Here is a 13,287-nt window from a genome sequence, read left to right on the forward strand (position 1 = left end):
GTTGCACAGAATGTGACTCATTAGTGAGACAAGTTTGTTAGCTAAAGCGTGTCAAGATCATTAGATGTATGCAGTTAATTTGAAGCTAATAACAATACTACATAGTTTGAAATTACGGCTACTCTGCTTTTAATCATTAGCACTGGTAATGATTTCATTGTATCGTGAGTAAATAATGATCACATCGAATCGCTAATAACTTGAGTTAAGTTATTAGTAGTTAATTGATCAGTCTCTGACAAGTGTTTATCCGTTTACATGCATTGGTACAGTGGAAAGTCAGCGAAATGCTTTTGTGGAAGTGTAATGTTTGATTATATAGTTACCGATGTAGTAGCATATATTGTCTATATTAATTACCGATGCGTCCTGTACTATTTACATTTCACCATTGCTCGATAAAATCATGTTTCCAATCTCTATCGAAATCAAGAATTATATCGTTTATTTTGTTCGTTATTGTTATTTTATAACAATCTTATATCAGTATAATACCTATACTTATTATAGATAATTCAAATTTTCAGAAATATTTTCTCTTCGAGTAAACATATACAGCTTAAACAATGAAAGTGTCGTGACATGATCATTCTTCTTCATAGTAGAATTTTAATCTTAAAGTATCTTTTCCCTTCAAACGTATTCGACACGAATTAAACGTGCATGCGATAGATCTTCCGATAAAAAGGTCACGCGTTGTGTCTCGTATATTTCGACGAAAGTCGTTTCCAATCCTGTCGTAGCGACAACATCGTTCGAATATTTCTCACCTTCTTCGTTTTTCTCGAAAGGAGGCGTGCTATAACGCCGGAATTACTCTCGCGAGGTGCACATTTTACGGGAAATAAAAGCGCCGGGGTATTTTGATGTCCTCAAGCTCTCACGAATGCATATCACGCCCCCAGCTTCTTCTTCGCGTCTTATCTCAGACATTCTCGGGAAGCACACGATAAGCTGCTTTAGCAGACAAATCTGCCGCAGAATAGAAGATGCGCAGTGTTAAATTGTTAAACTGATTCGATTCTGCTACTTTGCTTTCCCAGGGCGGAAAAGTGAATTCTTACTCGACGCGTCGTGTGCAGTGGCTAATTGAAAATATCTAAACATTAACCATGGAACATTTTTATGTTGATATTATACGTGTTATATAATAACAATATGTAATATGATTATATAATTTCATTGGCACTGCAACGAGTAACGCTTATGATGATTGAATTGGTAAAATTTGAAACCATTTTGAAAATGTATATACATAAAAGTTACAAGATATTTACCGCAAACGTATATTTAGTAGATTTAGTAGAAAGTCAATATACAGCACGAACAGTCATTTTAAACATACTATTAGGACTGAAGATACCAGATAATCGATCGTTTAAATACTTTTATGATCTTTGTGAAATATACACTTGTATTAAATATTTTGTAGTTTCTATATACGAGTCCACGTTTATTTCAAATTTTGTCGATATAATCACGACAATCGGACCTCGTTACAGTGTTAATGAAATTTCAAGATATCTTATACAACAAATAGAATATATCTACGAAAGGTTCCTATAAATATTCAAACATTTGATATAATGCAAAACACATATATGTACAATATATGGTAAAGATGTAACGTCAGAATCACTCTTTATCTATGGTAGGTTTTAATTTCACTGGAGAATCACTCGAGCTTACTCGTTAGTAATTCACAAGCAGATTTCACTGTGGCAAATTAACAAGCTGCTTTTATGGATAAATATACAGGGGAAGAAAAATATTTCTCGTTCGTGGAGCGTGCTCGGATGTCTCCTTTTGCCATTTATCGTTGTTTTAAACGTCCCTCCCAATTCTTCTTGGGGAATTAGCCTGAAAGTATAGGATTCAGAGCACATATTTTCTTTCCACTTTTCTCTTTTTTCGAATAAAAGATATCCTGAAGCGATTAACGTTTTAAACGTCGTTAATTTTCTCTTACTGACGTTCGTATTCCCCAAAAAATGAGAGATAATTTTCAGAAAATTCTCTATATATGAAAATAAAAATATAATGTTACTTCAATAACTACGTTTTCTCTCAATAAAACAAGGAACGAAGTAGAAGCTTTCACTTGCTCCGTTCGAGTATACATCGATCATCTTGTTCTTGCTAGGACAAAACAGACACCGTCGAAAAAGAGGAAAATTAAAAACTATGGAAACTACCGGTCGAATAAACGTAATAAAAAAAAATCGCGGCTAGGGAAAGGAAGAAAAATAGAAGAAAACAACGCGATCGAGGTTGACGATGATTAATTAATGATATCATATGAACACGTTAGTGCGGATGAGGGTTTCGACGGGACGTACCAAACAAACGTGGTGGTCACGCATAACGGCAGTTGCCTGTACGTTCCTCCGGGCATCTTCAAGAGCACTTGCAAGATAGACATCACTTGGTTCCCCTTTGACGACCAACACTGTGACATGAAGTTCGGATCCTGGACCTACGACGGCAACCAGGTACACTACTGTCTCCACTAAACACTAAACACGCTCAGAGTACACACAAAGCACCAAGAAAGTCTTTTTACTGGTCCCGAATTCTTCGAGTGGCGCATCGAACGCGCCATTTCCTTGGACGGTACAAACGTGGCTTCGAAATTGCCGCCTACCAACTTCAAAAGCGAGCGTTTAGACGTATGAAACGTCGTCGTGGAGAGAAATTACGTTTAGGTTCTCTGGTTTATGGTTTTCGTTCTCTATCTGAATCAAATAGAATCGATTTCCCATAAAACGATAATCTTGTGGAATAATTATATCGAATACGAAAGTAGATTTTTGTTAAGTTATTAAAGTTGGTTTGTTTACGACAGAGTGGCAGGTAACGATACACGAAACACATAGTAGAATATATTAAACGAGCTAAATGTTCCATTACCGCGGCTGAATAAAATTTGACAGCGGTAGGTCGACGTATAACGTTTTCTCTCGCGTTACTATACTTTGCATCGACGTTGATCTATTTCCATTCCGATGGAATAAAGTTTACCAAATCGTTACACCGATTCCTCGAATAATTACTGCGATTTGGAACGATTTTTCTGTTAATAATCGATAGTAACGCTGAAACAAACTACGCGATGAAGATATAATAATGATATTCCAATTGCTGTTATACCAGCGTCGCGTATTTTATCGATGAATGTTACTTTAGGCGTGTAGCGAGTCTACGGACGGAAAAAGGTTCGACATATTCTCCTGACGTTGTCATTCGTACGTCAGGCAAAGAAACAGAGAATAACGAGCATTGTCAACATCAACGTCACACCTTTCGCCGTTTCCTCGGACATAGTAATTCATATACTCGGCAAGTACGGTGTCACGAGCCGACGACAATGGCAATATAACGACGTTCTCTCGAAGAACGTCTCGTTTATTGCGCGAGTCTGACGCGTCGGTAGAATAGCTCGACGATTCTCTCCATGGCGGCGATGCGTCGTTAATGGAAACGCGTTTGGAGTCCGGTGGCGGCACTGACGAATCCCGATTGCCACGATATCCAAGCCCCTCTCTCCCTGCCAACATCCCAAGAAAGAAAAAGGTCCTCTTGATGCTATACGCCCATGAGCTGCCTCCCGAGGCTTCTTTGTCCGACACAAGAACTCAGTGCAACACAATAGCAACGCTCCATAGATAGCCGTTCATTCTCACGCTTCGTAGCTTCAGCTCGGATCTTTATATATAATATAGGTATATTACATATATATGATACGATATTATGTATATTATATTCTTTACGTGTATATGATACATGTAACACGCACATGTACCAACATATGTGAAATATCGAGAAGTGTGGGAAGAGAAGGGGTGGTGAAAGAAAAGCGCTCGTGATAGCATCAGCGTGGTTAGGGATACGCGATGTCCTCTCTCGCTGTTCTTATTCATTTTCCTTTCTTTCCACATTGAGAAATGGGGAAGAACGTCGATAAAAGAAATTTCGGAGGGAAAAAGCTTTCAAAGAATATTCCAAAACACTACGATTGTTTAAGAAGTTTAATAAGTAACTTTATATCGTGTCGATAGTTTCAGACGAATAGCACTCGTTCAGTCAAATGAAACATGTCCAAACTATGACGGATTAAAGGTTTGAATCCCGATTGCTTCCCGCCGATATACGGCAGAAAGCCGCTTAATCAGACAGCTGAGTCCCATAAATCTGCAATAATACGCCGATTATCGATCATACGGCCAAGGTTTTTAAACGAAAAAAATAACGAATAAAATATAAAACGCGACAAATTTTGGTAGAAATTAGTATGCAGGTATGTAAATCTAAAACTCAAATTCGGGCATATTCGCGACGGTGCTACGTAATTAGCAAAACTTCGTGTAACCCCGAAACCGATGATACTTAGCTTCTGAAGTTGGGCCCCAAATTTATTAAACGATGTATCGCGAGAAAAGATCAACGGCTCAACGTGCGAATAATCGAAAACCCAACGAATGTGAGTTTGCACAGCCGTCATTTCGTTGTAATATTTTCCTGTTGGTAGGACGGATAGAATTGGAGGCAACGATCGTTCCCGGTTGGTAGAATAATTAAATTCGTTATGCGGACCGCGTGAAATAGCCGCGAGTATTATTTAATGCCGAAATTTGTCGTCATGCTCGGTCGAACACAGGTTGGGTAAGGGAGAGAGATGGCGAGCGGATTCCCCGAGCACGTACTCGCAGTCGCGGTTCCGTTAATTGTATTCCACTTTCAGGGCTGGTTACCGCGCGGAAGCGCGCCAACAGCGCGAACCATCGCGACACCGAATTGGAACTCGTCGCATTCAATTATTACGAAATTGCAGCTAACTTGAGGTAATCGTCATTAACGAAACGATCGGTGGCTGTTATTGACGCGTTACCGCTTGATCGTTAATTGGCTGCCATAATTGGAGCTGTAAGACGCTCGTTTGATTATCGTGCCGAGCCAGATAATTAATTGATCGCTCAGTCTCATTGGACGTGTAACGATGTTACTGATAAAATTAATCTCTTAGCCGCTCTTTGGAAATGTTTCAATTCTCCAGGGTATGCTCCTCAAATATTACCAAAATTTTCGCTTCGTCCTTTCGTTGTGACACGCCGTACAAGATGTTTCTAATTTTCTAAGCGAATTGCCAGCATATTTATCTCCTCTGTTTTCTACCACTTTTATTTTTCCTGTGACGATCAACGACGCGTATAACACGAATTTCGACGTGGTAACGCAGTACAGTTCGGAAACCTTAGATTCGCAGTAGCAAGATCGCAGATTCATCCAAGTTAAATTATTATTGACAACGCGTTTGATATATTATCGTAGCATAATTTATCCGTAGATCGGTGTTATGGCGTTATCGATGGAAGCAGGAATTTTCTTCTACGAGTAGATTCATGCCATACGAGGCTTGAGCGTAGCAGATTCCACCCGAGCGACATTAAACCTCGTTAAACGCGCTCTGCCCGACTATATCCGAATTTCGGAGAAGTTGAGATAATCGCCGTTAATGGAACGACGTCTGCATGTTGCATCATGCGACAGCATTCCATCGTTAATTACGGTATTTTCGTTTCGTGATTCGAAGGGTACTCCGTTAACTTCGCTTTATTTTACTGTCGATTTGGTGCACGTCTTACAAAGGGACACTTCTCTTCTATAGGTTTCTATATAGGTGTTCGTCGATTCAAGAAATAAAACGCAACGTGTTTCATGGAATGTGCAAACAAAAGTCATATATCAAATGTGAGTAAATTATAAATACAGTGTCCTAACTCGTTAGCGTTTGTAATTTTATATTATAACTTTTAGAAAATGAAAAATTTCATTGTCTAAATGATAACTTTGGAATAAATAATTCTCGTTACAATAATATTTTTATCTGGTTAAATCGCATTCGCAGTGGCTCTACAATTTATTTTCATTTCTTTTTACGTAATTTTTCCATTTATACGTAACGTTCTTCTACAAATTTCGTTGTAATTTCAACGAAACTATCGGCCCGCACATTTCATCAAAATACGCTCTCGAGTCGTTTATAACGTGCGCAAATTCGCGCAAGGACTGTCGTGCCCCGTGACGTTCTACTGTTCAGACATGAAATGATAAATTCATTTCACTTAGCGTTTGACCTGGACAATTTGCAGCGGCTGTCAGGCCTCGCGTTTCGCAGTATACATCGAAGAATCACACGGTTGGTTCTTTATGCGTTATAGCGTTATCCGTATCGTGACGGGAATATAGAAGCTACGAAATTGCCACGATGAAGTTCGTAAAAATGAATTTTGTCAACAAGATTCTCTCAACGTATTTTACTCCCTTTTTCAAGCTTTTTAAATTGATCGAAATATTTTCGGCCCATTTATTTCAACGGCACAGAGGAGATTAGGTGGTTCGAATAATTTATTCGTTTCATTTTATTTAAAATCATTTTGACTTACGTCGATCGAACTCATCGTTCGGTCAAAAACACCGGACGACAAATCGTGACGTTTCATCTCGAAACAATACCACGAAATGACTAGCATGCCATAAAGTTCGGTAATCATTGGAAACGACGAAAGAACGGACTCACAGTGATGATGACACACGGGAAACGGAAGCGAGCTGTACAGAGCATAAAGGGTGAGCGATTTATTGTTTGGATCGGTATTTCGACGTGCGTCCACCGAAAAATATTTGAGTTATTTCGTTCGGCGTCACATGAAATTCATAGGTTTTCGTTGCACGTGGATCAGGTTTGAATTAGAGTTTTGTCGTTTACAACGCTTAATGTTCCCTTAATAAAAAATCCTATTTACCTGATAGCGATATAAAAGCGTATACGAACTCATATTTCTATACTTACTCGGCGCTATTCGACATTTTGTTCCTGTTAAAATTAAAGTGTTTCGATTTTCCTATATTTGGGAATTATTATCGATTGCTATCGAAAATTATAAATACTTTCTTTCTCGATAGATATTATATACGATAAGAATATTACAAACGAAGTATCGAGATTTACATTTGAAAACTTGCAGTACTGACGTATCTCACGTGTCCGATTAATGCAGACTTTATCTACTAATATCTCGCGTAGACACGTGCATTTATTGCATATAATGCATTATTGTATATAATAGTATCGTATATAACACGCTCACGCTTCGTATTACTTTGAATAATTATTATTCGATATTTGTTAATTATTACAAAACTTTGATAACATATTAAAAAGACAACCAATGCAACGATATGGCGTTAATGAATGACTTTGATTCAGAAATAGCTGATAAATACTTCATTATTGCAAATATTATTTATTACTGGCTGCATTTAATTCAATTTATAATACATTATCGTGAGAATAACGCAAAGTCAATAGTGTTAAACAAAATTCAATATTCATATTCGGCATTTAAATTCACGTTCAAACGTTTGTCGTTTCGTATATGTAATTCGCGCAGATTCATTTGATAAATTTATTTATCGATGGTTGGACGTGTATCAAATACACGTCTGATTTCGACCACTTCGTTTCAAAATACAAGATTCCAATAAATATTTACCAGATGATGAAGCTAGAACTATCACGCAAATACAAGCTATAGAACGATTCGCATAGATGTCTGACAAATTTACCGATCCAATGAAATATCTAATTAGAGACGACCATCTCTGAAATTGAGTTTCTGTGAAAATCTTCAGGGGCGGGCTAAGAATAGATTTGTTACGTTATTTGAGGACGTCGGAGGAAAAATCGTACAACAGACAAAATGTTTAATGTTGAAAGATAAAATTATTGGTAGCTGCTTTACTTCAAACTATTGACAAACTTCTCATAGTTTTTAAATGCGAGAGAGGACTATCGATCATAAAATTAGTAAACGAAGTTTTTAAATCGGAAGAAAAGAGACGAAAGCAGAGTGAAAGATATTTTATGGCTTCGTTCCACCCACTTTTCGAAGGCTTCACGATTGGCTGGAATACAAATTTCGGTAATGTGCACTCGTTTAAGCGTGAAAGGTCTGCTTAAAAGCGATGTCTAGCGACATCTTAACGTTTCAGACGATTTGTTATGCGTGTAGAAACGTGCATCGAATACCATTAGTTCGATTATTTGCAGAACATTTTTTACGTTTAACGATGTTTAGCGGAAATTACAGATTCGAGGGTTTCTTCAAAATACGATTTTGTTTCCTATGCTTCTACGATACTACTATAATTAAAACAGAAAAAGATTGTTACACCGTTCGTCACTTCGATGCTGCTCAACTTTGTTTAGGAATTTAAATCTAAAATTTAATCGTATCTGACCGACAGTACGAAATCGTGTTTTGTGTAACCCTTGATACGATTTAGGAATATTTCTATTAATATTACGTAGAAACCAGAAAGAAATAACGAAGTATAGGAAGGAAAAGAGACGCTTGAGAAAGTACATTGTACGCTCGATTATACAACGTTATGTAAAATTATTATTAGAGCAATAGACTCTGTGTCATAGAGATACCATGAACGCGCATACCGCGGGTACTCTATGAGCCGATTGTACACTAACGCACAAAGGGTACACGCATAACAAGTCGACGAACGCAATCTCGGCACATAAATTGGCTCTAAATGTGTTGAACATTATATACGTACTCTGGTGTCGTAATTAACCCCTCAAATAGATGAGGGGCGCTACGATGGGCTGATGTCGCTTGCCGGTGTTTCTTGCTTTCACGGGCTTATAACTACGAAACATATCGAGTGAGCTTCCACTATATTATATATATATACATATAGATATTATATACGTACATATGTATACGATATATACAAGTACGACCATGTGCAAGAAGCGAACTTAATAGACAAACAAGGAAAGAGAAAAAAGAAATGAGGAAAGCGCGAGAGAAAAAAAGACAAGAAAGGGAGCAAATGAAGGAAGAAGATATCGTGACCCACCCCCTGCCCAACCCCCTTCGGGAATATACAATACATATATGTACTACTTGCCCCCTACCCCCCCACAACCTCCCCTCGTGGAGATTGATAAAAGAAAAACCAACACAGAGATAGCGGACGTAGGGAAACAGGATGACCGAGAACACAATGACCCAGAATATACTTATACATGTCTCACACACAGATACATCGACGAGTCAAAGCAGGGACCACGTGATTATGTCTGAGCTGGAAATTGCGATTTCGCATGGAACACATGTTCACGTCACTCTACTATCGACTCCGCACCGATCATTCTCGACGATCCTTACGACAAAAAATCCTCCAGATTCACCCCGGAAAACCTGTTCCCGGATTTTCTACTATTATACACCCCTGCTATCTGCTTTCGAACGTTTCTTCTTTTTTTTTCTTTCTTTCTGATTTCGACTCGTATTCGAGTCGCAGAGTCTTGGTTCGTCGCTGCTTTCTTGTAAAAATCAAGAAGATTCGGAACGCATGTTTGCAATCCTTTTGCGTAATTATAGTTGCGTGCATGAATACGAATAAGTTGCTGTTTCACGGAGGAAGGTGAGCCTCTCATTTTATATACATTTTGCGATTGGTATTTGAATATACGTAGATCGAATAAACGAAAGATTTTCGTTTGAAACTAGAGGTTTGCATTGGTTTGTTTTTTTTTTCTTCTTCTTTTTGCGGATAATAAGTAATTATAGGGAATATAAGAGCATGTTTATGATACTTCTGCGAATAGATGCGTATACTTGATACTGTCTTCTTTTGTAGTATGTTTTGCGCTGTTTAAGTTTTACTCAGTAGATGAGAATTGTTAAGATTGTTAGTTGATAATCGATATTTCATAGAAAATAAGAATTTGACTTTTATATAAGCAGGAAATATTGTAAATAATTCTGGTATTGCGAGTCATCTTACAAATTTCGAAATAAGTAAGTGATCCAAATTTTACAAATTTCTGATAGAGCAATAGATAACACTGTTACGAGTAAATCATCAGAACGATATTGTTATTTATTCCAATTTATATATTCGTAAACTGCAGATAAATATCTCGAAAGAAATGTTTTATTCGATCTAAATAACACGAAAGTAATTATTCTTCTTTTACTTGTTAAAATTTAGTCCACGGTAACATTAAATACTGCAAATGTAACTACTAATTAATATTGTCAATCACAACGATAGAAGTAACTGTTAGCGTGTATAGTTTGGGCTTGAAAATCTCTAAGCTTCTGTAATTTTGCTTTCTAATTAAATACAGGATTTTTCTTCAAGGTAATCCAGATGGCATCGTGTATATTTGTATGAAACTTGTGTTTCATTGGTTATAAAAGTAGAATTGAAAAACATATAAAAGATCGATGATCTAAGGATTTAAAAAAAATGATTTTAGGGAAAATCAATTTAAATTTCATCATATGTAATCTATTTCTCTTTTGATCGAACTATTTGTTCTTGAAATTTCCAGGAACGAGAATATTTCAGACATGCAATTTAAATAGGACATCTTACACAGTGCTATCTATCGGTATACTATCTTTGACATTTATTAATACAGAATTATTTACAAGTCTTGATTAACTCAAAAGTCTACGTAAACGTGATCCAGCTCAATAGAATTTCTATTGCAAAACATCCACGATTCTTTCAACAGAATTCTTTAGAAAACTTCAATGGAATTTCTCTAATTGCGAAACAATTTTATTTACTGTCAGTGCTCAAAGCTGAAGAAAACTTCAACGTCCTTAATTTATCGCGAACCATCGCGAGGATAGTAAACAACGCAAAACAAAAAAATACAAGGTTTACATAATTGTCAAATTAAATCTCAAGGAAAATTTTAAATAATTATTCATTTTACACGCGCCAATCCGCAAAATGTCAGGGACATCGCTTTCCTCCAAGAAATCGGCTCGTTCGACTTTGCTTCGCGTCACGAAATTCTCCGTCAGCTTCGATCTTTTTTACGATCATTTTGTTCGACAAATTACTCGAGAAAATCTCTCGCAGCCACAGCTAGACTAGTCAGGCTTCTTCGATCTATTTCGTTTCTTTCTTCATTTATGTTTCCATCGTTGCCGAGACTATCTCGATGACGCGATCCTCGTGTCTCGCAACACCGGCAACAGCGACGGACACGAGGATCAAGTTATTTGCAATCTGTCGATCCGTTGTCCAGAACCTAGGTAAAGTTTCCATCGTGGAGTCGATAGCTGAGTGACGTTTCCATGCCAGCCAGTAGCGAGCTTTTGCTCTTGAAATTCTCCGGTCTACTAGGCACTCATGAGGCCTGGTTCGGCAAATCGATTCCACGCGACGACATTTGCTCAATTTACTTTTATGAAAACGAACGATTTTACCAATGATCAAACGACACGACGCTCTTTTATTCGACTTGTATCATTTTCGTATAACTCGCTAATCTTATTTTCTATCTACTGTTTTCATTTAATTTCCTTTTATCTCGGTGGAAATATTCGTATTTTTTTTCTCCACTCGTTTTTTTACTATTTTCACTTCAATTTGACCCGGGCGAGAACGTTTCATTTGAAACAATTATTATCACGCGAAGAATGCATTATATACTCACGGAAAGTGCTACCGTTTCGTTGAAAATAAAAAAATATTAAGAGAGAGAGAGATGGATGACACACGCTTTACTTTTCTGTGGATTCACTGGTTTTGTAAGTATAACGATACGCCTGCACTACGTACTTGAATATGGTGTTTAGCGAAACCATCGTATCTTTTTTAATATATAAATCGATTTTTCTTTCTGTTATTCCGTGTATAAAAAATTGGATGTTACAACGTTAGAATATACCAGAAGATGTTTCAAATATATCCGATTAGAGAAACATCGTTTGTTATCGGTAGTATTACTCCTTTGCATGTGTTCAATTCTCCGGATGTTAGTATCCAAAATAAAGTGTGTTTAGCTATATGTATATCTGTTTGAAAAGTTTGAAAAGTGAAACTGAGTTAATAATTCAGAACTAAAAAATTAAGAGAAAAATGTAGCAAAAATTATTTGCAATATAATATTTACCAGGTATCAGTGCGACTTTTATAAGAAATTAATGGTTAAAAATGTGAAATACGAATCGTTTGGTAAGAAATAGATACTTTACAAAGTATAATGTAAAAATCGATTTATATGTAGACAGAGAATATATCTAACGATTCTTTACAACCGCACCGTTATACTTTCGAAAAATGTGATGTCATAGATAGATAGTTCATCATACAGTTCGCTTTCTCCCTTTTTAGTTTTTCCTATTTTCAATCGAGCTATCACGATACACGTTGATGTATAATGCATTCCGCAGTATTTTTGTTCGATGGGAAAACCGATAACAACGTTTCATCAAAAAATAAGTATTATAAATACGATATAAAATTGCATAATACCAAATCAATATGATACGAAACAATAACTTTACAAGCCGATTCAAGAGAAAGGTATTACCAGTTCAGATTCGTCAATTTCATCGTGAATAATATCATTATCCTCTTATTAAGTATCAATAGTGACTTTATCGCTGTTATTTGTTAACAGCAGCTGCATCAAAATTGTTATGAACGTCCGGATTGTTATGAAAATCTCCGGAAGCTTTAAAAAATTAACTATTCGTCGATTATGTTGAACGTTTCGGATATAGCTAATCCGACAATCAAACTAAGACCAATGAAATCGTTACGGCGAACAAACTACGTATTCAAAGCCGTGTCGTTGAACGATCGTATCTAGTTGTTTCAGCGAAAAGTACGTAAACCAGCTGCACAGAATCGGCGAGTGAATCAATTTAGAGAGCTCGTTGGTGCGTCGGTAACGAGCGGGCAATTAGCGTTTTACGAGAATTTCGGTACTCGGGCTCGATACTAGGTTTACGATTGTCACAAGACTGCTGATAGACAGCTCGTAAATCCGCAAAACTGCACCACGGGGCTGGATCATTGTTCGCTGACCGTATTTGATCGCCGCCGTTAATCGCGTTTATCCACGGTTACTTGATGATTCTTTTCGGATACCGATCGAATGCAATCTTGATGCTGTTTATATCGGAATCAAGGTATCTAACGTCTAAAGCCATCATTTGTTGTAAATTTTATTTTTCATTATCGTGTAGACTATTATCAAGATAAACATCAACCGATTGTATTTAGGATTCGATCGATTGTTATAGGATACGAAAGAAAATTAGTACTGTGATTTTTAAAAAGACATAGTCTGGCCTAAGATTCGTATTAAATCGGAAGAATAGTATATAGTATAAACATATTCAATTTGTCGAAACAATGGTGACATGAAAGGTCTAATGAAATTTAAGA

The 13,287-nt window shown here is 36.9% G+C and overlaps 1 protein-coding gene and 1 long non-coding RNA gene across 5 annotated transcripts in view; one reads left to right on the forward strand and one right to left on the reverse strand.

The window, feature by feature from the left end:
* Window positions 1-13,287, forward strand: part of LOC126918695 (neuronal acetylcholine receptor subunit alpha-7) — a 274,945-nt gene that overhangs the window by 145,619 nt on the left and 116,039 nt on the right. For all 4 annotated transcript variants that reach the window (XM_050726893.1, XM_050726891.1, XM_050726890.1 and 1 more), the window contains exon 6: window positions 2,312-2,492. In XM_050726893.1, the coding sequence (XP_050582850.1) occupies window positions 2,312-2,492 (181 nt within the window). The remainder of the gene's footprint in view (window positions 1-2,311; window positions 2,493-13,287) is intronic.
* LOC126918698 (uncharacterized) overlaps window positions 1-13,287 on the reverse strand; it is a 208,334-nt gene that overhangs the window by 118,257 nt on the left and 76,790 nt on the right. The gene's annotated exons all lie outside the window — the stretch shown is intronic.

The sequence above is a fragment of the Bombus affinis genome, chromosome 7, assembly GCF_024516045.1.
Source record: "Bombus affinis isolate iyBomAffi1 chromosome 7, iyBomAffi1.2, whole genome shotgun sequence".
Taxonomy (NCBI): domain Eukaryota; kingdom Metazoa; phylum Arthropoda; class Insecta; order Hymenoptera; family Apidae; genus Bombus; species Bombus affinis.